Source organism: Leuciscus leuciscus, assembly GCF_965113295.1.
Source record: "Leuciscus leuciscus genome assembly, chromosome: 24".
Lineage (NCBI taxonomy): Eukaryota > Metazoa > Chordata > Actinopteri > Cypriniformes > Leuciscidae > Leuciscus > Leuciscus leuciscus.
Genome location: NC_138723.1, coordinates 13921676 through 13946630, shown reverse-complemented (window position 1 = coordinate 13946630; position 24955 = coordinate 13921676). Strand labels below are relative to the sequence as shown.

The window sequence follows — 24955 nt, the reverse complement described above, 5'->3', positions numbered from 1 at the left end:
TGTGGGGATGAATTACAGGGTTTGAGGCATTTGTCTCGCTGAGAGACAATTTCATAGTGCAGAAAGGTTTAATTTTAAACAGAGGATGCAATTATTTTCTTTGATGAAGTGAAACTTATTTATTACGAGGATGAAATATGAAATGTGAGACAGTGATGACATATATATATATATACAGTATATATATATATATATATGTATGTATGTATATGTATATATATATATATTTGTGTGTGTGTGTGTGTGTGTGTCAAGGCAAGAAGGTTGAGTTAATTAAAAAATTTACTGTTAAACATATATCCAAATGTTTTAGCCGTCGGTTGGTGTGATGAATATTAAATTATATTTAATTGATGTTGTACTGCTATTGCCTGAAAGTACTGCAATCAAATAAGTATTTTAACTGATGATTTTATTTATTTTGATGCTAACATCGTTGTTAAAGGATTAGTTCACCCAAAAATAAAAATTCATGTTGCTCCAAACCCGTAAGATTGCCTTCATCTTCGGAAGACAAATTAAGATTTCTGTGACTGCCTCCATTGAAAGTTACGCAACTACCCCTTTCAAGCCCCAGAAAGGTGGTAAAGACATCATAAAGCAATCCATGTGACTCTAGTGGTTTAACCTCAGTTTTATGAAGCGACACGAGTGCTTTGTTTGCGCAAAAAAGCAACAACGTAATTTACAACTTTATTTACAAAGTATTATCTCTTCATGAGAGCACCATTCGTTGTGTTGTGTTGGCGCGAGAGCAGGCGTTGTTGCGTGAACGTGCGTCAGATTAATATTTTGTAAATAAAATGGTAAATTATGTTATTTTGCGCAAACAAAGTACTCGCACCGCTTCATCAAACAGGTTAAACCACTGAAGTCACATGAATTACTTTAATGATGTCTTTACTACCTTTCTGGGGCTTGAAAGTGGTAGTTGCGTAGACTGTCAATGGAGGGACAGAAAGCTCTCAGATTTCATTAAAAAGATCTTCATTTGTATTCTGAAGATGAAAGCAATTCTTATTGGTTTGGAACAACAATTTCATTTTGGGGTAAACTAACTCTTTAAAACTGAAATCGCTTTAATTTAAGGGCTAATATTTAAGTGCATTCTCTCATATGTCTGAAATCATTTAATCCAAACTTTGTGGACATAAGAAAAAATAACAAGTTTTGCTGTTCCTTTCATTCCAGTGATGTCAGTTACTCTTCTGTCAGTTTCAGGGTTTGTATTTTGGCAGGTCTTTTAAACCATGTCACTCTTTGGTCCTTGTACTGTTTTCGAATGTTAAATTAATAAATAATTAACTCTGCTTAATCCCACTTTGTTTGCTTTCACCTAATCATGATGTTGGTTCTCCAAATAGCCTGGTCTCATAGCAACATGCAGCATGCATCATGTTGAAGGCCACAGTCTGCTCTGTGATGTTACCATGGCAACGGTCTTCATTTTGCTAGGCGGCTTTTAAACAGATCAGCCATTGTTTGATCTATAAAACACTGAAAACTAGTTTTTATTTTCATACTGTAAATTTCGGTTTACACTGCACGTTCTTGGGGGAAATAACATTTAGAGTGAATTATTAAAAGATGTGAACTCTAAATACCAGGGATGCATGATATATCGGCCACCATATCGGTAGCTGCTGATATATGTTCATTTTTAATGCTATCGTATCGGCCCGTTAAGAAAATTTGGCCGATATATTAAAACCGATAGATAATGGATTATTTCCTTCAGCTGAGACACTTCAGATGCGTACTGTTCACCATGATGGTTTTAAATTGTTTGAAATATGATTAAAATCACTTCAGATAAAGAAAATTCAGTGCAACACAAGTGCAACACGTGCAGCACAAGTCTGTCATTTAGGCTACATAAAATAATAATGACATTATAATTGTGTGTTTGGGACATGGCTTTTAATGGTGAGACTTTAGTTGTTTTTTGTAATAATCAGGCTCTTAAAAATTATATAAAAAGTTGGATTTAGATTTATCGGCCAATATATCGGTTATCGGCTTTCAAATATAAAGAATTATCGGTATCGGAAAAAAAATTAATATCAGAGCATCCTTAATAAACACTACTACTATTAAACAATCAAGACAAATGAATCCGTTTACATTTTATTTAAAAAAAATAGAGGAAATGTGTTTTTTCAAGAAAAAAAAAAGATTATTACTATTATTATTATAGATGATTCTTTTGGAAATAATATAAATAGTTACTATAAATAAATAGATCTATAACATTCAATTCCTATGAATAAATGCATCCGTTGACATTTTATTAAAGGAATTCAGTTTTTATTTTCCAGGAATAATAATAACAATAATAGTTTTCGTATATTATACAATGATTTTATGACAAAATGCATTCATAAAAGCAATATGGCCAATATACATTATATTTGTCTGGTACTATACATTTAAATAGCCGGTGGGGGGTGAGGGGGGGAGGGGTTCCTAAATTTGCAGGGTTAGAAAAGAAGGGCAACTGCATTCCATTATACAGTGTATAATAAATATAGAGAGTGCTTCTAAGTGCCTCTAAGAAGCATAAAGGAAGTCGTGAGAAACAGAAGAACTCCAGAGACACGGTTACTGTTACCATTAAGGTTAATGGAACTTCGGAGAGCTTTTTTCTCTTGCTTTTTTTCCTTCCGACTTTCTTTCTGCTTCTCCTGGAAGCTCTCAGAGTAAACCAAGTACAGCTCGACACACTTTCGAGCTTTCATCTGCTCAATAAGTGCTGGATAGCCAATCTGTACGATACTCACTGTGTCATCGTCCTCATCCTTATGAATCCCTGCATCCTTTGGATAATCAGTTGTAGGGGATTTGGTATTATTCTTTGGCTCAACTTTCTCTAAGTAGTCTTCATTCATACCTACACTGTAACGGATTTCTGTAATTTGAACAGTATTTTACTGTAATATGTACAGTAAGATACTGTAAAATATGTATACAGTATGTTACTGTAAACAGCAAAGGATTATGGGAAAATATAGGGTCACTACTGTAATTCTTCACTACTGTAAATCAATTTACAGTAGTGAACTTGCCCGCGAAAAACTGACCAATGGCAAGAGGGATTTCTTTTCAAGTGTTTTTTTGAGGGGTGAAGTGGCAGTTAATGCACGGACAAAAGATCATGTAACTCACCAAAAAGGTTAGTATATAATTTCTATTTTATGTAAAATAAACATTTTCAAATGTTTTTACTTATGTTAACAGCAAACTAACATGATGTATCGTTTTGTTTTCGTCTGAATGGTTTTAGTGTCTTTTTTTCCTGACTGTCGTCAGAATGTTTTTTTTTTGGTGCCTTTATTACTGTCTTTTTTCCTGACTGTCGGCCGGGTCGCTGTCACGGTGATAATATTAACTGGTGAGTAAGTTAAGTTCACCTATATTAGCAGAAATATTCTTTAGTTAAAACTATAAAAAATAATGGTTGTGTGTTCCTCTGCCTCTTTAACGCAAGTTAGCTCATCAGGCGGGCGGAGTCGACGGTAACGTTAACCGAGCTAACAGCGAACTCAACGTGAAATACTGAGGTAAAGTGAGATAGACGAAACCCTTGTTAAAGTGCGGGTTTTAAACAATATTTTCACGTAGGCCTATATGATTTATTTTCAGGTTTGTGATTGGATAATGCCATCTGCAACGATGGAGTGTGTTGGAGCCTTTTCATTGTGATAACATCAACTGGTATGTAACGTTATGGTCACCTTCACCTAAATTAGCCGAAGTAAACTTATTAAACAGAGAAGCATAATAACTTTGGTATGTTCTGTCTCCTCTTTCACAACTTTTTGGCAGATGTACAGCGTAAATACTGAGTAAAACTTAGTTAAAGGGATAACGTAGTACACCTTAAACAGAAAATTATGTATGTCATCATTTACTCGCCCACAACGTGTTCTAAACTTGCATGAAGTTCTTTCGTCTGAACATTTATGTAAAATAAGATATTATTAAGATATAAAATAAGATATTTTGAATAATGTTGGTAAATAGTGGCTGGTCCGCATGGACTTCTATAATAGAAAAAATACTTTGGATGTCAATGGGGACCAGTAACTGTTTGGTTGCTCATGTTCTTTAAAATATCTTCTTTTGTATACAGCACATTAAATAATTTAATGGAAGTTATGAACAAGTTGAGGGTGAGTAAATGGTGACAGAATTTACAATTTTGAGTAAACTAACCCTTTATCCAACACCATTGTTAATTTCATCTTTTGTTTTATTTTCAAGTTTGTGGTCTGAATTATGTCGTCTGAAATGTCGGAGGTGTATTTTGGAGTCTTTTTTGTGATTGCCTTCGTAATGGTGATAACATCTACAGGTGAGTAAGATGACATCAACTAAATTAGCTGAAGTATGCATTAGTTAAGCAGGCAAACATGTTCTTTTCTGTTCTTTATTTTGAATTTGCAGCGGCCATTCCCTCCGGACTGTACATCACTGCTGACGCTCTCCACTAATACACAGAACGGGTTGACGTTGGAGGAGGAAGAGGAGAAGGAGGAGGAAAGGGTTAGCAATATACCATTATCAATATAGCAAAGTTTTGCTAACTAATATTTTTAATGTTGTTTAATTGATTAAAAACTATAAACACCATACAACATTATATCTTACCTCATCTTCACCCCACATGTTATTGTTGTTAGTAATAAGTTCTGTTATTGTATTTTAGTTTTTTTTTCTGTAAACTATAACACTAAAAGGCTGCTGTGACTTTATCTGTTTCAGGAGAGTCTGTTCTCAAAGCAAAAACATGGATGCTGACAATGAAGGGCAGAATCATCATCCAGTTACAACTGCTAACAGACGACTCTTCAGCATTAGCTGTCTATTTTGTCGAATGCAGAATCAGGTAAACCAATATATATATATATATATATATATATATATATATATATATATTTTTTTTTTTTTTTTTACATTACATTACATTTACATGCATGCATTTGGAAGTCACTTTTATCCAAAGCAACTTACATTGTATTAAGTTTAATTTAAATTATCCATTCCCTGGAAATCTAAGCTACAGGAATATTGAAAAAGAATGAAGCTTTAATGATTTTAATGTAATGTATTATGGGGTAATACCATCCCTGTAGGTTAGGGGTGGAAATTGGCAAAATTTTGATGATTCGATAGTATTGCGATATTTGGGCCACAATTCAATATTATTGCGCTTCCTAACATTGCGATACAGCAAGTATTGCGATTCGATTCTGCAATATATTGCGATTCATGTCCCCCATATTATTCAAAGACATTACAAAAAATAAGACTGCTCAACTCACTACAAATGTCACATTAAATCTGTGAACATCTTCTACACATTTACTGGAGGCTAGTGCAAAAACTTTGTCCTTGAACATTCAGGACACAGGACCTTATTACAGAACGTAATTATATGAACGCGTCACCACCGCATTAGCACCAAAAACATGGAGATTTTATTTTAGAGAATAATTACACAACCTATTCGATATACTATAATTCTATAATTAAATAAACTAATCGAATATCCAAAAATTGTGACTCATCCCTGCATTTAATACCTTGTTTTTTTCCCAAAATCTTCACTTACGTCTCGATTTTCGAAGGGGATTATAAACGTTTCTTCCTTGGTTCGCTTTTATTTAGGCCTATTACATTCACATTCTTTACTGTGGTAAAGTAGAAAAACGTTGTAGGACAGATAGCCTACATTTTTACTTGCACGTCAGATTCATTTCAACACAGTTTTTGCTTGTTATTAGACATGTACGGCGCGTCAAGTTTATTTGATTTTTAGTTTCGCTCTCTTTGGCAGCGCAATTTCAAACATAGCTTAAATGTCTTGCCCTTGTGGAAGATTAAATTCACTTTTCATACCTTTTACAACAAGTAGAAAACATGAAGATATCAGAAAATAGATCGATGGTCTCTTTCCTCCTCGTGTCATCCCTCTCAAAGCACAGAGCGGTATGGCTTCATGTGGAATCACGTGTCTTTGTGTGGAAGTATTAAACGAAAGTTTTTTTTTTTTTTATATATATAGATTTAACTTTTCTATTATGTAAGTTTCTAATATTTACTGATATGTATTTGAATGCTTTACAGGCTTTGTGTTGCTTCTTTGACGGAATTGCTCAAATAAAGACTTTTTTGCTCGAATAAACTACATTTTTTATTTCAATTTTCATAATAACCCCCCAACCACTGCAGGTAGTTGGTCCATTACCACCGCAGTGGTAAAAAAAACTGCCACCGTCACAGCCTTATAACCTATATTGGAATACTTTGCGCTACTGTATCAATATAATTGCGTGCGCAAAATATCGCGACACTGAACAGAATCGATTTTTCCCCCACCACTACTGTAGGTGGATTCAGAATCAGATGTAGTGCTTTTATTAACGCCAAAGTACATGCAGCATCAAGTTTGAGGGTTAGGGAAAATTCTGCCAACACCGGTCTGAAAAAATTATATATTTTTTCCCTGCTTGTGTTTGCAGGTTCATTCTGAGAGTCAACCCTGATGGCACCAAACACCAAAGGCACAGATCAGATGGAAATCTGGAAAGGTCCAAAGAAAAGCATCAGCCTGAAACCCTCAGTGTTTCTCATCAGAGAGGTTGTCAACTTTGACTGGCAAAATTACTGAAATGTAACAACACAACACTGACTTTGACTGTATTTTTTTGTTTTAAGGCCTGTTTTGCTTTTCAGTGTGTGTACGTTTTTGCCATGCTACAGATATAAATGGTCACCAGGAGATTAATTCTATGGACTTTGGAGATGTTGCCTTTTTTTTTCTTCAGCTAGTGGCTCCTAAAGGTCAAGATTTGTAATTTGTACTTCTAAAACAAAATGTTCAACGATTAAAAAGAATATTATAAGGACAAATGTTTGTGAGTTATTGTGATTTTTTGGGGGGTGGGGTAAACATAAATTAAAAAAAGAAAATTTAAATGAAAAAAACAAACAAAAAACAATACTAATACTGTAAATGAAAATACGGTAATAATACTGTAAATGCAAGTACAGTAAATGATACAGTATACTGTAAGTGAAAATACAGTAATAATACTGTAAATGCAATTACAGTAAATGGTACAGTATACTGTAAGTGAAAATACAGTAATAATACTGTAAAACATTTTACAGTAACTTACTGGCATCCAGCTGCCAGTAAGTTACTGTAAAATTTACAGCAACCTCTTTACAGTGTAGATAATCAATCAGTGGCTCATCTCTTTGAATGTTGTTGCGAACTGCTGAATCTTCCATGTTTTGCTCTTTTAAAAGATCACTTCTCTTCATGCATGTGTTCATGAATTGGTCATATGACTGAGCCTGGGATGGCAGCTTTGATGTGTAGCTGGGTCCTCCTTTGTTGTGTCCTCCTTTGTTGTTTCCCCCTTTAGAATGAGTGCCCTGATGTTTGTACATATAGTTGTTGTAGTGGCGTTCCTCCTGGGGGCTACGAAATTGGAAGTCAGGGCGTGGAAAGTTCCCGACTCCATAGCCTACAGCCATTCCTGCCATTGCACCAACACCTGCAGCTAGCATTGCCTTTTTTGCGAAGCCTTTGGATTGTACAGAAGGACCATAGCCCATTCCTTTCACAGTTTGGGAGAAAGGAGAACCACCCATGCCACCACCTCCAAATGAGCCTCCATAATGTGGACTGAGAATCTTATTGTTGGGGTTCCAGTTGGGGTATCCCCCTCCAACGGAAGGGTGTCCTCCTGGGTATCCTCCAGGTTGCCCTGCAGTTCTCACTGGATAAGATCCAGCTGCTGGATACCCAGCAGGGCTGTACCCACTTCTACCTGGATACTGATTAGAGAAACCCCCTGCTCCAGGATTCTGGTTGGGATACCCTCCAGGGTTAAAACCTCCCCTTCCAGGATATTGATTGGGGTTGCCACCAGCTGGATAAGTACCTGCTCCAGGATTCTGGTTGGGATACCCTCCTGGGCTAACACCTCCCCTTCCCGGATATTGATTGGGGTTGCCACCAGCTGGAAAGGTACCTGCTCCAGGATTCTGGTTGGGATAGCCTCCTGGATTGGAGCTGCCTCTTCCCGGATACTGATTGGGGCTGCCACCAGCCGAAGGATAGCTTCCTCCAGCTGGATAGCTACCTGCGCCAGGATTCTGGTTGGGATATCCTCCTGGGTTGGAGCCGCCTCTACCAGGGTACTGCTGGTTAGGGTAGCCTGGGTTACCTCCTGCACCAGGATAGGAGGGTTGTCTGGGATAGTTAGGTTGGGTGTTGGTCCCTTGTGACGGCTTATTGGATGGCTTCTTGGAAGGGGTGTTCTTTCCTTTCTGAAACCCTTTAGTTCCTCCTGATGAATTGTGTAGCACTGCTATCAGAACCAAAATGAACAGTGCAAGCTTGCATAACTGCCCCATTTTGGCCCTAACAAATCGAGACACATTTAGTTAGCATAAACTTGATAAACAGCAGGCAATTCAGAGTTTAAGACAAAATAAATAAGCTTACTGGAATGCAGTAGTAATTTTACATATTACAAGACAAGAGCCTAATGGACGAGAGAAAGCATGGTATTTTATAATGTTAGAAATACTTATGGAAGTGTTTGCTAAAAAAGAGATGCACTTTAGACATGTTTAGCTGGATTTATTAGGGATCCATCATATTGTTTGGAAAAGAAACGGTCATTAAATTGCAGCCAGTGTTTACCACAGCTCTAATGGAGGACTCTTTTAGTATACAGGAATTGCACAGATATGAAACATCAGAGATTAATGGACAGGAAAGCATACTAGAGTAATATGGTTATACAGCACTTTCAACTGACGTCCATAATGCACTTTAGGGAGATTGTAACATACAAAAAAATTATATTGAGATGTAAGATTGCCTAAAACAAGCATTCTCCTTAAGATATTATCAATGCCCTTTTCACTATACTTCCAATTGAGTACTCCACTGAAAATAAAATCAACAATAGTTACATAAAACATCTTGAAAATAAAGCAAGTGTATTTATGCCACAACCGAAAAGCTAATTGAAAAGTATCTTATTACTTGACATACAAATGACTGATTCAGTTTGAGATTATAGTTTGAGAACAAAATGTTTGTGCTGAGCTCAAGATTCCTCATTGGACACACAGCTATAATCTGTTTTAATGGGCAACAATAACTAAGCAATATTGCTAAATTAATTAGCATTTCATGTTTGCAAAACTCTGGTTTTACCTCCTTCTGTTCCAAACATATATCTTAAACCTTTTTGAAACAATGTTTTCTTAAAGCATTTTTTAACATCAAGACTTTAGGTAAAGATTTAGATGGATGACTAACATTTAATAGACTCAATTTTCCTGCAGTATGACAAACATTTTTTGTCTATTTCATGTAGCCTTTTTTTTTAAAGACCATAAAACAGTATTCATAATAGTTATATGAGCGCTGTGCTTCAAGTCACTGGGAACACATGACAAATCATTAAAAATTTAACAAAGTACTTTATTGTACAATTGTTTTGAGTAATTGTTGTTAGTATTTAGGATAAGGCAATATGTCTTATGTATTTATAAATCACGGTTTACTAGAATACTAAATTTGTATACATTAAAATAAAATGTATATTTTCAGTTTAAATGACCTTTTATACTATGTGCCCATTTGTTGCATTAAATTCAAATGTAACATTACAAATTTTCATATGTCCAGACATTTAGTCATATAAAAGCATTTCTCTTACCATAAAGAGGTTGAAAACGTAAATCCAGCAGCCCTGTCTCTGCTCAATAAAAGTTATGTTGACAGTCCAGACAGATATTGTTGTGGGGTGTAGCTTAATGTAATAATGTTCTCAAATGCCCTACAGGCAGACCCAGGCTTGTGAGCTGTTTTTGTGTGCATGCAGATGACTATTCATAAGCTTCAAACACATCCACCAGAAGAGATAGCATCTGAATAGACTCTTTGTCTAAAATAGTTTATTTACATATGAATGTTCATCTTCAGGCTACAAGATACACTTATAGAGGAATTATGTCTAAGCAGATTTTAAACATATTTACAAAAATACATAAACTCCAGACAAAAATAGTCTGCACTGAAACCCAAATGTCCGTCTATACTGTATATATTGTCATGTTTATTCCGGTGTTTTTTTTTAGGGTACGTTTCTGTCAAAAATCCCTATTTATTAAGAATAATTCATTTAACAAACTGTGATAGTGGATCATGTTGTCACACTAAAGGGGGCAATGGGACAACTTTGAAAAAGCTCCAGACAAACACAGATACTTACACTACAGTTCAAAAGTTTGGGGTCAGTAAAATGTTTTAATACTTTTGAAAAAAAAAAAAAAGCTCTTATGCTCACCAAGGCTGCATTTATTTGATAAAAATACAATTAAAACAGCAATATTATGAAATAATATTACAATTTAAAGTCAGCATGAAATTGAAATCTATTTTCGAAATGCATGTTGTTTATCTTATTGTGAACATTCACTGCATGTGATTAATTTTATAAAAAATAAAAAAATGACCTTGTAATTCTTAATCAAAATGTCATAAATTCAAGTGAAACAACAGACTTCTCATTGGTGATGTATGCCAGACTGCATTTTTTTTCTTTTTCGATAATCCATTACTCTGATGTACATCAAATTTTGATGGCAAAGCTGAATTTTCAGCATCATTACTCCAGTCTTCAGTGTCACATGATCCTTCAGAAATCATTCTAACACGATGATTTGCTGCTCAAGAAACATTTATTATTATTATCAATGTTAAAAATAGTTGTGCTGCTTAATATGTGGAAAATGTGATACTTTTCTTCAGCATTCTTTGATGAATAGTTAGTTTAAAAGAACAGCATTTATTTGAAATAGAACTCTTTTGTAATATTATAAATGTATTTACTGTCACTTTTGATCAAATTAATGCATCCTTGCTAAAGCATTAATTTCTTTTAAGAAAAAAAATCTTACTGACACCAAACTTTTGAACGTTAGTGTACATGCTTTATATCGTATATAAAGACATTATGGTTTAGTGCATTCCTTCACTTTGTCAGGAGAAGCTTAGGTTATGGAAGAACTTTGGACGGCGAGCTGCATGTCGGTTTTCTGGCTCACTGCCTCGTCTCCTGGTTCCTTCTTTTTCTCTACGTCTGCGAGCCAGATCCTCCTCTAACACCTAAACATACGCATACAACAGTCGTTACGTTTCTGCCCAATCAAGATGCTTTGAACCTCAAATTTTAGCCTTCTATCCGATACCTCTTTTCTGCATGCAAGCTTATCTCTCCATTCGTTGAGCTCCAGAGTGTGCTCGTCCTCTAGAGCTTTGATCTTTTTCTTCTCCATGTCCACAAGAACTTGAAGCTTCTCATTCTAAAATCCAAACGCACAGACACTGAGAATCACCTTCCCTAAATATGAAAACACTGTAAGGCTATAGACAGACAAACTGTTGTTGATGTACCTGAAGCTGCTGTAATTCAGCTGTACTGGCATCACATTGTTCCTGCACCGCTTTTAACTGGTTCTCATGACTTTCTTGAAGACTCTGTCTCTCTTGCTTCTGTCTGGCTTCCTCCTCTGACAAAAACTGAGGAGGCAAAAGCAGAGAGGACAAACTGTATCAATTGCAACTGTTCTGTTTTAGAGCATTTTTCAGACCTGTAGATAGTTTGCTTAGTTCTGAAACATGGTCATGATGTGGCCATTTCTTCTTGGTTCGGTTCCCTTTCACAAGGCAACATTTCTAAACAACCCAAAATTTGGTATTACAAGTCATGTGCGAGTAAACTGTCCTTTCACTGGTCAGAGTGTACCTGTTTATGTTTCAGGATTCTGCTCAAAGCGGTCATCCATCAGGATGGAGAGTCAACAGCTCCTCGGCTTACTGTGGCTTTCTTTGAAGCTGTGGTTATATTACTTTTTCATTTTGAGCAGGAATCAAGGCTTTGTCGGAACAACATTCTTACCATGTGTAACCCATGCTACTCGACCCACTCTGAGCGGGATTCAAACCGGGGTATCCGGTGTGGGAGGCGGGCGAGCTAACAAGGACGCAAAAGACAACAGCCTCTAGCGCCTCTTGAGGCCAGGGGAGTGAGGTTTACACACACACACTTACTGGCCTATGTTACACTCACCCCCCTAAACCTCACTCCCATCTGGGTCACGGCACCAAATGTAACCGATCCTACTCGACCCACTCCGAGCGGGATTCGAACCGGGGTATCCGGTGTGGGAAGCGGGTACGCTAACAAGGTCGTCAGTTGCTAGTGTGCCTCTTGAGTGAACCAAGGGAGTGAGGATTATGTCCGATTAGAAGAAGAGCGATTAGGCGGCATTTTAAAATGAAAAAGCAAACTTTGTCTTTACTCTAGGACTAGGTTGAGCCACGATTCATTTTGAGAGGCATTAGCAAAACAAACACTGCTTCTTTTCACACAACATGCATAATTACCCATCATACACTGTTATACAGCCTGGTTTGTCGGTCCTTTGGGTTGGATTCCTTTGCTTTCACAAGCGAACCACTCCAGAGTTTGTTTTCAAGTGGGCAGAGACCACATTTTTCAGTTGATCTCAGACTGATTGTTTTGTTGTGATTCCAAACGCTTTGCCATGTTCATATATGCCTAAGCAAACCAAACTAAAGGAGAAAATGTGCCAAGTTCCAAAACAAATGCTCCAAACGAGCCAGGTTTAAAAACGGCCTTATTCAAAGTGTACGTATATTTTACTACAAAACTTTCAACATTCAAAGGCTTATGAATTCAAACCTGTGTGAGACGTTGCCGCTGCTCAGGGCCGCTCAGACCTTGCTTCCTGAGCTCCGTTTTGAACGGATTCAAACGGGACTTTGCTTCAGCTTTTTGGGCCTTATGTAAGGACGCTCTCTCCTGGGCCTGCAATGACTTCTGCTCTTCTATTAAAGCCTGCTGGAACCGAGACGCTCTCTCCTTATCCTGCCATAAGAGCCAAAAAAAGACTGGTCAGGATAAGGCACAGGAAAAACAGAAGATAAATACAAAACAGGCTGCAGAATGCTTTTGGAGGTTACCACATAATTTACCTTGTTGTGTCTCTTGGTCAGCTGCTGTCTCTGTAGGGAGTACTGCTCCTTCACCTGCTGTTTGAATAGGTGGTACTTCTCCTGTAGATGGCGCTGTTCTAACTCCCAAATTACTGCCTCACGAGCTTGAGAAAGAAGGAAATGTTTAGAAAGTGTGTATGTTTAGAAACACTGTCCCAAATGGAACCCTTAGCACTCGCGGTCTTCCTCTGAGTCCGCACTTTCGTGACATAATGCCACTTTGACTGTCGGGAAGAAGTCTGCTGCGGAGCCCGCATCAGCGCGGGCTCGGCAAAAGTGCGCATCAAGGGCGCAAATCAACCACTTGGGGGTGCTCGCGAGCATTATTATTAAATAATATATGTTTAACTACATTTTCAGACATGCATACATTATGGTTTTAAATAAATTATGTGTTCATTTGAAAAGTTACTTATTGACATTTTCATTTGGCAAAAAAAAAAAAAAAAAGTGTGATTATTAATTCTTTCATTTTGTCACTTTATTTAATTTAATTTTATCGCTTAATTATCTAGTATTCCATTCTTAAATAGATTCACTGAGTCATCCTCTAATTATGGTTGGTCCTGTAAACATCTCCTGTGAGCAATATTGAATATTTTACTAAGAAAGACCAAGTACAGTCATAAATAGTGATTCTTGTGCAAATTACAAAACAAATAAGTGTTTGAGCAGTGGCATACTTACCACGCTTGAGCTGCTGAGATTTGGCTGTGATCTCCCACTCCATGGACGCCACCTTCCTCTTATGTTCCTGAACGCCTTTCTGCAGAGCGTCATTCAGCTCCTGCTGCTGCTTCTGCAGGAACCGCTGCTCCTAAAGCAGAAATACACTGTTTTCATGCGTTTGGGCCTAGCTCTGTGTCAGTGTGGGTAAATGCACCAGTCCGTACCTCTTTAGGGTCTGCTTTCAGTGCGCTGCTCTTGCGGCTCAGCTCTTTCTCCTGCTGGGCCTTGAGTCTCCGTGCGTCCTCCCTGAGCCGGGAGGTGTGCTCAGCCTCCATCTGACCGCTTTGCTGCTGGTACTGTTTCTCAAGTCTCTCAAGCTCACCGTCATAGTACTGCTTCTTGCTCTGCAACAGGATAAACATACGGCTGAGATGGAGGTTATTAATGGGCAGGCATCTTCATTTCTAGAGCTCATAATGATTGTTATGAACAATTACCTCACATCAGGCTTATTGAGGAGACTGTGCTAATACTTTTTTAAGTGATCATACTATTCAGTGTTATTATACACAGTATATACTATTATAGTATTTTTTTTTACATTTTGAATTAGCTTATTTTTAGTTATTTCAGTTTTAGTAATCTTTTTACTTCAACTAAAACAAGGTAACATTTGTAATTTTCCTTTAAGTGTTTTAAGTTTTCATATAATATTTATATTTTATTTTATTTTGGTTCAGCTTTATTTCATTTAGAGAAAACTATTTTTTTATAGTTTTAATTAATAATGTTAAATTTTTTGCCCATTGAACAATAAAAAAAAAAGGTTCTTTTTTTCATTTGTCATTTTTCCATTTGTGTTATACTGACCAAATTAAAACATAAAAAAATTAAATAATAATAATTAAAAATGTAACAAAAACAATAAATAGTTTGTATGTTACAGGTGAATTTAGGCATTTATATTGTATGTACAGAATGAAAAATGCATAAATATTCCTTTTGAAGTCTGCTTTAGAAAATAAAAATAAGTCCTTGCATGTCAAAGTAACAATGTACTTTTTTAATAAGTACTATTATGCACAAACACAGATTGTGCCAACATGCACTTAAGGAAAGTGAAATGGTTTAGTAAAATTAATTAATGGTTAAATATTTGCCCAAATCTATGGCTACACCTTACATTTTTTGATAGATGATGATCTAAATCTTAAAATAGGCAGAAAATAATTTCCAACATTGACTGGTATCAACAAACAAAAAAATAGTAGATATCGGGCCAAACAAATGTCTGCCAATGCCATTATTTTTCTTATCTTTAACCACATCTAATGATCTGCCAGTTGTGTACTTTAGACAAAAACCCGAATGGAAACGTTTCTATTTAATAGCATGTCTTAAGTTGCTAACTGAGACCAGCGGGGGTTTGGTGCATGTGACTCACAGTCATCTCTTGTTCTATGTGGCGGAACATCTGTTCTCGCTGCTGCTGTAGTTTCTGCTCCAGCTGCGCATGTTCTCTCTGCTCTTCTCTCTGCAAGAGCTTCAACGCGTGCAGCTCCTGTCGTCTGCAAACACACACACATACATTCAGAATGTGATACTTCCGTTTTCCTATGTCCACTCTAAAGCACAAATAATTGTTACCTGTTGTGGCGCATTTGTTGTTCCTTGCTGTCACCTTCACCAAGCACTTTGGAAGTGGTGACACTGACCTCATGACCATCCACCATAAATTTACGTGTCCTTTTAACGGTCCGCCTGCTTGGGTGCGTTTCCTGAATGAACATAAACAGAGAACAATATTTCGTATATGTTGAATTTGTCTGGTTGCTAATGTTTTTAGCTTGTTTGTTTCACACTCACCCCTTCAAACCCAGGAGACAGCAGAGACTCGGTGGGAGAAAGAGGTGGAAATGCGTCTTCATTTGATTCCTTAGGTGTGGATCCATTAGATTCATGTGGTGGTGGTAAGTCTGAATCTTTCAAGCCATTTGCATGTGGCATTTCTTGCTCGTTTTGGTCCTCTTGAAAAGTAAACATCACTTGCTTTTTCAACTTTGGTCCAGGAACATCTGTTGTATCTTCAGAAAGATGTTTTGATTGCTCTCCTGTAACATTCTTTGTACTATTTGTATTCATTTGAAGCTCTTGCTGAGGTTCCTCTGAATCCGTCATATCTTCTTTTTGTTTAGAACAGATTTCTGTTAGACTTGCTCTCTCTTGATCTCCAACAGCATCTCCTTCATTACCAATGATGTTCTTTTCTCCATCGGAATTCATCACTTCTTTATTTTGACATGACAACTCTGGCGTCTGTAAATCAATGATCTCTGTTGTCTCATTTTGGGTTGGTGTTTCCATCTCCTCAGGTTCTCTCGTGTTCTCATTGTTTTTGTTTCTTGAGTCTGCATCCTCATGATCAACCTCCATGGCAACTTCTTCCTTGCTGGTTGAACGTTCCTCTTCCTCTGTTTCTGGAAGGAGATCCTTGTCTTTTTCACAGCTTTCCTCTTCCTCTGATTTTTCATTTCTTGAGTTGACATCTTCCTCAGTGGTAATATGTTCTTCGCTGACAGCTTCTTTGATATCCTCAAACTCTGCCTTCATGGTAATGTGATCTTCTCTGGTGGTGGTTATATGTTCTTCTGTCCCTGTACTAACATCCTTGTCGTTTTCACAGCTTTCCTCTTTCGTTTCATCCCCTATTCCTCCATCTGTCTCCAGTTCTGCTGGTTTTTCTATTTCTGCCTCCGTTTTTTCTTCTACAGCGTCATTTTCTGATGGTTCAGTTGTCTGTTGTGCTTCCTTAAGGTCAGGAACTTCTTCAGGAACATTATTAGAAGGCATCTCAACAGTTAAGCTTTTGTTTACATCTACTGTGAGAGGAGAACTGAAAGTTTCCAAAGGACAGGCCAAATCAAGGTACTTGTATTTATAATGTCCCTCATTCCTTTCAGTTTTTTTGACTGGTGGTGTTTCCAAACACAAAGCTGAAACCAGTGTGCTCTGTGGATGTGTTGTGTCTTTGTCAATAACAGCAGGTTTTCTGAGGGATTTCCAAAATGTTTGGTCATTGTTTCCAGAATCAACAGACTTCACATTGCTGTTAGTTTCTTCATCAGCGTCAGTGTCCTCCTTGGCAAGTTCTAGTGTTTCCTTTTCAGAGGAATCTGTCAGTAACGGTGTTTGTTCAGGTTCGTTTGAGTGGTTTAAGTTTTGGGCTTCCTCCTTGTCAGTTTCTACTCTAGCTTCCTTGTCTTTGGTGTCAGTGACCTCATTACTTGGAGCATCAACTACGTCAGAAATGTTCTCAATCGGTTTGTCAGTGTTTTCACTTTCATTGCCATCTGAAGGGCAAGTTCCCACAGTTTTTGCTGTGCTTGAATCTTCTGAGTCTTTAGCTGCTTGACCGGGTGGATTGTCACCCCAGAATCCAGATTTGCAACGACGGGAGCTCCCGGTCAGAAACGAGAGCAGATTTCCTGGAACGGAGAGGCGTCTTGCCCTCTTCTGAGCTTTATCTGTGGCGTGGGAAGCCCTGCGTGTTACTTTAAACTCAGGTTTTGGCTCTGAGTTGGTGGGAGACTGTGGAACAGCATCTGGAACAGAGGTCTTCTGAGGGGTCTCAGGTTCTTGTGGTCCTTGTTCTTCAATGGCTTGTCCTGGTTGTGCCGCTGTTTGCTCTGACTCGGTGGCGATCGTCTCTTTCACAGAACATTGGAAATCCAACAAAGACTGCAGTTGAAAAAATGCAGAAAATGCTGTATTAAGATATGTACTGCTACACCCTTGGATTATGTTTGTTTCACAGGTCCAACAACAGATGAGTCAAACACATCAAATAAGTAAAAAAATAAGTCAGAAAAGTTAGAAAAACATACATACATACATTTTTTCAAGGAAAGTTTCAATTTAATGACTCAAAATGTCATATGGTGTAACCATAAAAAAAAGTAATACAATATTTTCATTACACCATGAAACCATGTGAGCATTTCATATTTTTAATTTATTTGTTTTTGAAAGAAGTCTCTTATGCTCACCAAGGCTGTATTTATTTGATCAAAAATATATTAAAAACAGGAATATTATGAAATACTATTATTACAAATATTATTCTTTTTTAATAAAAAAAAAATGTTATTTATTCAGCATCATTACCCAAGTCTTTAGTGCCACATGATCCTTCAGAAATCATTATATTATGCTGATTTAATGCTCAAGAAACATTTATTATTATTATCAATGTTGAAAACAGTCCTGCTTAACATTTGTATGAAATACAAGCATTTCCTTGAAATAGAAATCATTGTATCATTATAAATTAAGTTCAAAACGTAGGTTTGGGAGGAGCCTAAACTGTCAATCATCATTGTACTGAATAAGCAGCAGACACCACGTCAACCCATTGACAAATTCTTCCGGCAACCCTCCTCCTCCGACATATTATATTTATATTATATATATTATATACATTAATATTATATATTAATTAATTAATTAATTAATAATTTATTAATTATGAACATTTCATCATGTGTTTACCTCAGCCTCTATGACCTCAGTGACCTCTGCTTTGGCCTCAGCGACGAGTTCTTTAAGGGCTCGTCCGTCTCGTCCCGCATAAGAGAAAGGGTGGGCCATGAGCTGTTGGGCACCCCAACGAGCCTCGGGGTTCTTCTGCAAGGTCCTCCGTAGAAAATCTTGGAAATGTGATGACCTGTCGACAAAAATCAGGATAAGCCTAAAACTCTTAACAGATCTAGCGCGGGGACGACGAAGTGAAGACCCACCAGTGGCGAGGATTGGAGAGTGTGGGTGGTGGAGACTTGGTGATCTTCAGCAGGACCCTCATGGGGTTGAGAGAATGATGAGGGGGCTCCATCTCAGCAGCCTCAATTAAAGTGATGCCCAATGACCAGATGTCGGCTTTAGAGGAGTAGGGATTGTCCTTCGAAGTTTCACACATAATCACCTCAGGTGCCATCCTTAAAAGACAAAATATTTGTATCAAATTTTTTATAGTAGCAGTTTTGTTTTCAGTAGAGGAATAATTTATTGTGTTACTTTTTATGAAGTTAAATAATTTAAAGTGCCCCTATTATGCTTTTTTAAAGGTTCCTCATTTTGTTTTCAGGGTCTCCTACAATAGGTTTACATGCATCCAAGGTCAAAATAAAACTTTTCTCATATTATACATTGCAGCATCACCTCTTTTTCCACAGTGTCTGAAACGGTTTGATAAAGGATTCGGTCTCACACTCAGAGTCAGATTAATTCTCTCCAAAACCACTTACAGAAACAAAACGCCCATTACAATATCTGAATTTCAGCTCTGGAGGCTTCCTCAGCGCTTGATACACAGTGATACGAACAGCAATGATGAAATCGGTTTTAGCATATCAATTTGAGTATGAGTCCTCATCCTTTGGAAGTGCATGAGGAGTGGTTCTGCTTTCACAGGGCAGAAAACAGCATCTTCTCGAACATGTCGACAACGTGAACCAACCCACAGGTCTCAGCTACAACTACAGTGTTTGTGGGCAGGTCAAGGTAAACGTTCTCGGGCAGCCAATGAAGACCATAGGCTGGCATTATGTACATTTTTTCAAACCTATGTAGGTTTGTACAGGAAGTAATACTGGAATTACTGATGACTCGTTTCAGTCAAGTGTCTTTATTTTGGGAGACAATAACTCCATTCATTGTGCACTTTGATCTTTAAAACTCTGCAGACCTTTTACATTCCTTTTACATTCACAAACAGCTATACATGAAAGCTAATATCCGGAAAAGCATAATAGGGGCACTTTAAAGGGATAGTGTACCCAAAATGTATAATTCTCTTTTATTCACCCTTTTTTTCTTATATGAAATAATACAAGGGTGAGTAAATGATGACAGAAATAGCATTTGGGAGTCTCACCAGTATGGAGTTCCAATGAAAGTTGATCGTTTTTGAAGGGTATTGTCATTTTTTGCAGACACACCAAAGTCAGCTGCATGAAAAGAGAGCATAAATAAACACAGCACTGACTGTATTGAGTCCTTAGGCCTAAAAATGTGAGAGGGGAACTGTACCTAGTTTGACCTGCCCATCCGTTGTGAGCAGAATGTTGCCTGCCTTCAGGTCTCTGTGTATAATGTGATGCTGGTGCAGATAAGACAGAGCCTGTAGAGTCTGACAGCACACCTCACTGATCTGCTGCTCCGTAAGGCCACGCTCCAGCTCTGACACACAGTATAAAGTATGATAATGCAACACAGATACAACCATACATGATTATAAATGATAATAGTGTCAAGTATGTCCCAGACTCACCCAACATGATATCATCCAGAGCTCCTCCAGGGCAGTACTCAATCAGGATCTGAAAATAGAAAGCATTCAAATAAACACTTATAATTCAACTAAGGACATCAAGCCTTCAACTATGGAGACTATGGAAACTCTTTTAAAACATATATATATATATATATATATATATATATATATATATATATATATATATATATATATATATATATATATATATATAATACAGTACCGGTCTATTTTTACTATTTTTATGCTCATCATGGTTGCATTTATTTGATCAAAAATACAGAAAAAAATGTAATATTGTGGATTATTATTACAATTTGAAATAATGGTTTTCTATTATAATATACTGTAATATGTAATTTATTCCTGTGATGGCAAAGCTGAATTTTCAGCATCATTACTCAAATATCTCAAATAAATAGAATCAGTTGTGCTGCTTAATATTTTAATATAGCTTTTCACTGACACTGTTTTGTCCTTGGTATAAGTAAACTAACTTTTAAAAAATTGTGGACATAATAAAAAAGCATGATGGTACACTCAAAAAAGATGAATTGTGATTAGCAGCATTCTGTGGTGAAAACGCCAATGATGGAAACGGCACATATTGGCAAACTACTATACATATATCCTGTGAAAAATTGTTGGTTATGATGGAACTGCATGATGATTCCACAACTGAGGGACACATAAAAATTAGTACAAGAATATTATATTATGATTTCACACAATACTTTGAAGCTAATTTCATTCTATTACTATTTTCTCCAATATTGTTATGATGTATTTTCATATTTTAACATTAAAGGTCTTGGTCAAGGTCAAGGTCACAATTCAATCTATACATAAAGGAATAGAGTTTTATACAGCATTTATAGCTATAGTATAGTTAATCCATATAACAAAAGATAAAAAACTAAAATACTATTCTGTAACAAAAAAAGCATCCAGCTGGAAAAAAACAGCCATAAACAGATGTGGCTTACCCACAGCCAGCCCTCAAAGAAGATGGCGTCCAGCAAGGTGAGGATGTTTGCATGGCGACAGGCTGCTAGGATGTCTATCTCAGTCATGTAGTCGTCCAGCTGCTCTTCACTGCGCACTTCAATCACTTTAACAGCTCCTAGAACCCCTGTAGTCTGATTCTGGGCCTGAGATCAACATTACATACTTTAACACTTGTCTTTGTCACTTCTAAAAAAAAAGTGCATCAGAAGTTATAAAAGCAGGGAAATACTCTAGCAGGCCATGGTGCAACACGTGCATTTATAGAAACTGAAAACTGCTGAAAGCGGTAATGCAAAGTGCAATTCATTGCCGAGAAAGATGCAGAAAAGAGGTTGATTTATATGGGGTTGAAATCACTAACAGGAAGCCATCTCTGATCTTTCACATTATGGTTTAACAGGAAGTTGCAAAACCGCGGTCTAGCCCTAACCCCTCATTCTCTGTTACCTTGGAAACCTACAATCAAACCTACAAACCTACAAGTTTTTCATCTCAAAGCAAATTTTCCTGGTGACTGCATGGTTACAAATACATTTGAAATAAACTCAAATGAAATCTAATGAATTATGATTAAATAAAGTGTTTTCTAAGTCTATTCAGTAGCCTAAATATTGATCTAAAATTCATATTTTCAGGCTATTTTGTCTTGTTGTTTTTTTGTATAAAATTAAATATCTAAACATTATTAAAACAAGATGAATTTCCTATAAACATGAATAAACAGTACGACTTGTTTAAGTGTATTTTAGTGCCTCTTTTTGCAGGTTACATCGTTACAACCAGTAGGTGGCGACAGGTGAGTGCACTAATGAGTGAATCATTGAATCATTCACTCAACCGATTCAAACAAACTGATTCGTATAGGAACAAAACATCACTACTCAGGTCAAAAGCAATTCTGCTTTGACTTTCTTGGAACCCCCACATAAGAAAAAAACAATCATGCTTTAGTAAATCTTAATTATTACATACTAAGTCATAATTATAAGATAGAAAATCAAAATGATGACACACCAAGTCATAATTATGTGATAGAAAGTCAAAATTATTACATACCAAGTCAAATTTGTTATGAAAAGTCAAAGTAATGAGTCATTATTATGACATAGAAAGTCAACATAGAAAGTCAACATTTCGACTTTTATCTAATTACGTGTTAGTATGTCATAATTGTTACTTAGTAAGTAATTTCGACTTTTTTAATGTCATAATATACTTTGTAAGTCAAAATGTCAATTAAGCATGACATACTTTCGATTTTTCCATCTCATAAATGACTTAATATGCCATAATTATGACTTTCACTGTACGTCACAATTTTGATTTTTTAATGTCATCATTTTAACTTTTTTATTGACTTTTTAAACAAGAAACAACTACTAGCAAAAGTATTTGTCAGTTTAGCTGGCATGCCAGTCTAAAGTGGGAGGGATTTCCTTGAAATGAAAGATTAGATCAGACCATGTCAGTAAAGGCCAAGTTTTATAATTATTATTATTTTTTAAAACATTTAGTGCTTTTCTTGCTAACATTTAATCTAATATAGTTTGCAGTAAATGACCTGAGAGAAATATATTGCAGGTGTGTTCTGTTATTTTGTATTTAACAGAGAATTGAATCTCATTATCATCATCATTTGAATCCCTTACCTTATACACCTTCCCAAAAGCTCCATCCCCCAGTTCTCCCTGAGTCTCCCACATCTGGTGAGGATCAACATCCCTCTTCAGGTTTTCATAGTGCCTAACTCGCTTTTTCTCCACACCCATCCGAAAGATACGCATCAGGAGGGAGGCCATGGCTCCCTCCCTTTAAATTCACCCCAACTCCTTAAGAAATCCCAGTCCCTTCGGTCTATCGGTGGTCCTCAGTGTCTCATTCAGAGATTAAAACCCCGGCCCAAACTAAAAACAAGACAAGAAAACCGCCCGAGTCTCTCTATGTCAAAGATGTTTTGTCTGTCTTCCCTCATGCGCACCTCAGAACACGACAGGAAACTGCAAGTAGCAACCACATCCTTCAAAAATATAGGCCTCAATATTGTGTAGGATGTGCACCTCATCTGTAGAGATGTCTGTGCTGTCTATTGTAGTGTGTTTTTTAGCAGCCATTGTTAGAAAACATTATGATTTAGATAAACAGATATGAATGACTGGGTTCAGAGTGAGTATATCGTGTTCAGTTTTGCAGAAAGGCAGATTGCTCTGTGCTGTACGCTGTAAACGCACATGGTTTCATTCATAATAATGGTTTCAAAACCTAACCTGTAAAAGTGGGTCCCCAAATTGTATATAGCCTACACGCGCTAGCTTAAAATCACTTTTTTTTTTATAATAAAAAAAAAAAGTCAATTCTTTTATATATATATATATATATATATATATATATATATAAAATAAAAAAATTCCAAGATGACACTAGAAACGTCATCAGTAATAATTTTCCACTGTTCGCTCCGTTTACTGACATGTAGGATGATCTGAGAGATGTAGTCCTACACTTTAACCACTAGATGGTCCCACCTCCACATAATTAACCCTGTACAAACTGACATATGAAATAAAAGTCAGAAATATTTAATGTTTTGAAATGGAACAGTTTATTGAAATCTAAAAAAAAAGAAATCTGCACATTTGTTTTTGTTGAGTATGAAATTTCATACATCGGTCTTTTATGGCTCATATGCTATGAGAATATGGAGCTCGTCATTGAAAAGAGAAAAACACTAATCAAGTAAACCTAAGTTGATTCAGTCCAGTACGTGTTCATCTTGTACAATATTACCAACAATACAAGTTATTCTTAGGTTTACTTTATAAAAACCTGTAAAGATTTGACCTGAAGGTGGACATTTTTAGAATAAAAGCCTACAAGCCCTTTTACTTGTTAAACAAAGTGGGTATAAACTATCAATCAGACGACAGCAAACAGCTTGCAACAGTATTTACAGCAAAGTTTTAATTGTGTTAATAGAGGCTTTAGAATTTAAGTATCAAATATTATGGGTTAAGGGTTAAAGTGGGGCCAGTTGCATAAACACAGCCACTATTGAAACTCTTATGATCAAATCTGACCAACTAGCAGTAGGCCAAGTGGTAATCCGTTTTTATGTAACTTATGTCAAATAAATAAACAAAATTGATGACTAACTTGTTAGACTGGTCTAAGCAGTTTATGCAACCAGCCACTGTAAGCAAGAACATTCTATGCAGTGACTTTAAAAATTATTTTAAATGGCATAAATGTAACTTATTGCAGTACAAATAGGCCTAAATACAGACCCTTTGGCTAGTAAACATCTTGTTCTACCATGCTTAATCCTGCTGCATTATTGATATCAACTTTTTAAAAATTCTAATGTGTCAAAGTTTGAAACTTAAGACATGCAAAATAATTTGCCATGCCTTAGGCTATGTCTCACTTTGGTTGAGTGCATTCAAGTCCTCATGGGAAATTCGTATTTATGAGTTACGTAAATACGGAGCAAGATGGCGGTGAACCTTCTCTTAGACTAATTAACTACACAAACATACAGCAAGGTTTTTAAATTCTACTTCTAGAATTTGCCGTTCTTGTTGATGATCTTGTTTCAAAAGGCATCCAACTCAACTATTTTGAAACTCAAGACAAAACTATTAAAGGCATGAACTTCAGTAGCTAGGAATAAGAAAGAAAGAACAGCAACATTTTCCAGAGTTACATAATCGATTTATTTTCCGTACAGAAGCACGGAATGGTTGTGAGAAATTAAGGTCACCTCGATGTAAGAATGCTCAGATTCCAGACAGGTTTTCATGGGAGATTTTAAAGAGGTTCAGGAGTCTTGTGAC

General features: G+C 36.6%; 2 protein-coding genes and 1 long non-coding RNA gene across 6 annotated transcripts; 1 reads left to right on the top strand and 2 right to left on the bottom strand.

The window, feature by feature from the left end:
- Positions 1-2299: 2299 nt before the first annotated feature.
- prnpb (prion protein b) lies at positions 2300-9827 on the bottom strand. The gene is made up of 3 exons (XM_082157310.1): positions 9756-9827; positions 7236-8440; positions 2300-2890 (listed from the first exon to the last, which is right to left on the bottom strand). The coding sequence occupies exons 2-3, from the start codon at positions 8431-8433 to the stop codon at positions 2541-2543; spliced, it is 1548 nt and encodes a 515-aa protein (XP_082013436.1). The 5' UTR covers positions 8434-8440; positions 9756-9827; the 3' UTR covers positions 2300-2540.
- LOC309488779 lies at positions 2886-6915 on the top strand. 4 transcript variants are annotated; one of them, XR_014202267.1, is made up of 7 exons: positions 2886-3172; positions 3284-3391; positions 3492-3714; positions 4264-4354; positions 4447-4545; positions 4765-4888; positions 6525-6915. It is a non-coding gene; the product is annotated as an uncharacterized lncRNA (long non-coding RNA). The 4 variants fall into 4 exon arrangements; XR_014202268.1 differs by having other exon boundaries at positions 3488-3714; XR_014202269.1 differs by having other exon boundaries at positions 2886-3391.
- Positions 8648-23114, bottom strand: LOC309488778 (STE20-like serine/threonine-protein kinase). The gene is made up of 17 exons (XM_082157121.1): positions 22775-23114; positions 21104-21268; positions 20115-20163; positions 19874-20023; positions 19719-19791; positions 18586-18780; positions 18338-18512; positions 15656-17527; positions 15437-15567; positions 15234-15357; positions 14014-14193; positions 13808-13937; positions 13100-13224; positions 12807-12992; positions 11495-11620; positions 11290-11403; positions 8648-11206 (listed from the first exon to the last, which is right to left on the bottom strand). The coding sequence occupies exons 1-17, from the start codon at positions 22922-22924 to the stop codon at positions 11081-11083; spliced, it is 4071 nt and encodes a 1356-aa protein (XP_082013247.1). The 5' UTR covers positions 22925-23114; the 3' UTR covers positions 8648-11080.
- Positions 23115-24955: the final 1841 nt, after the last annotated feature.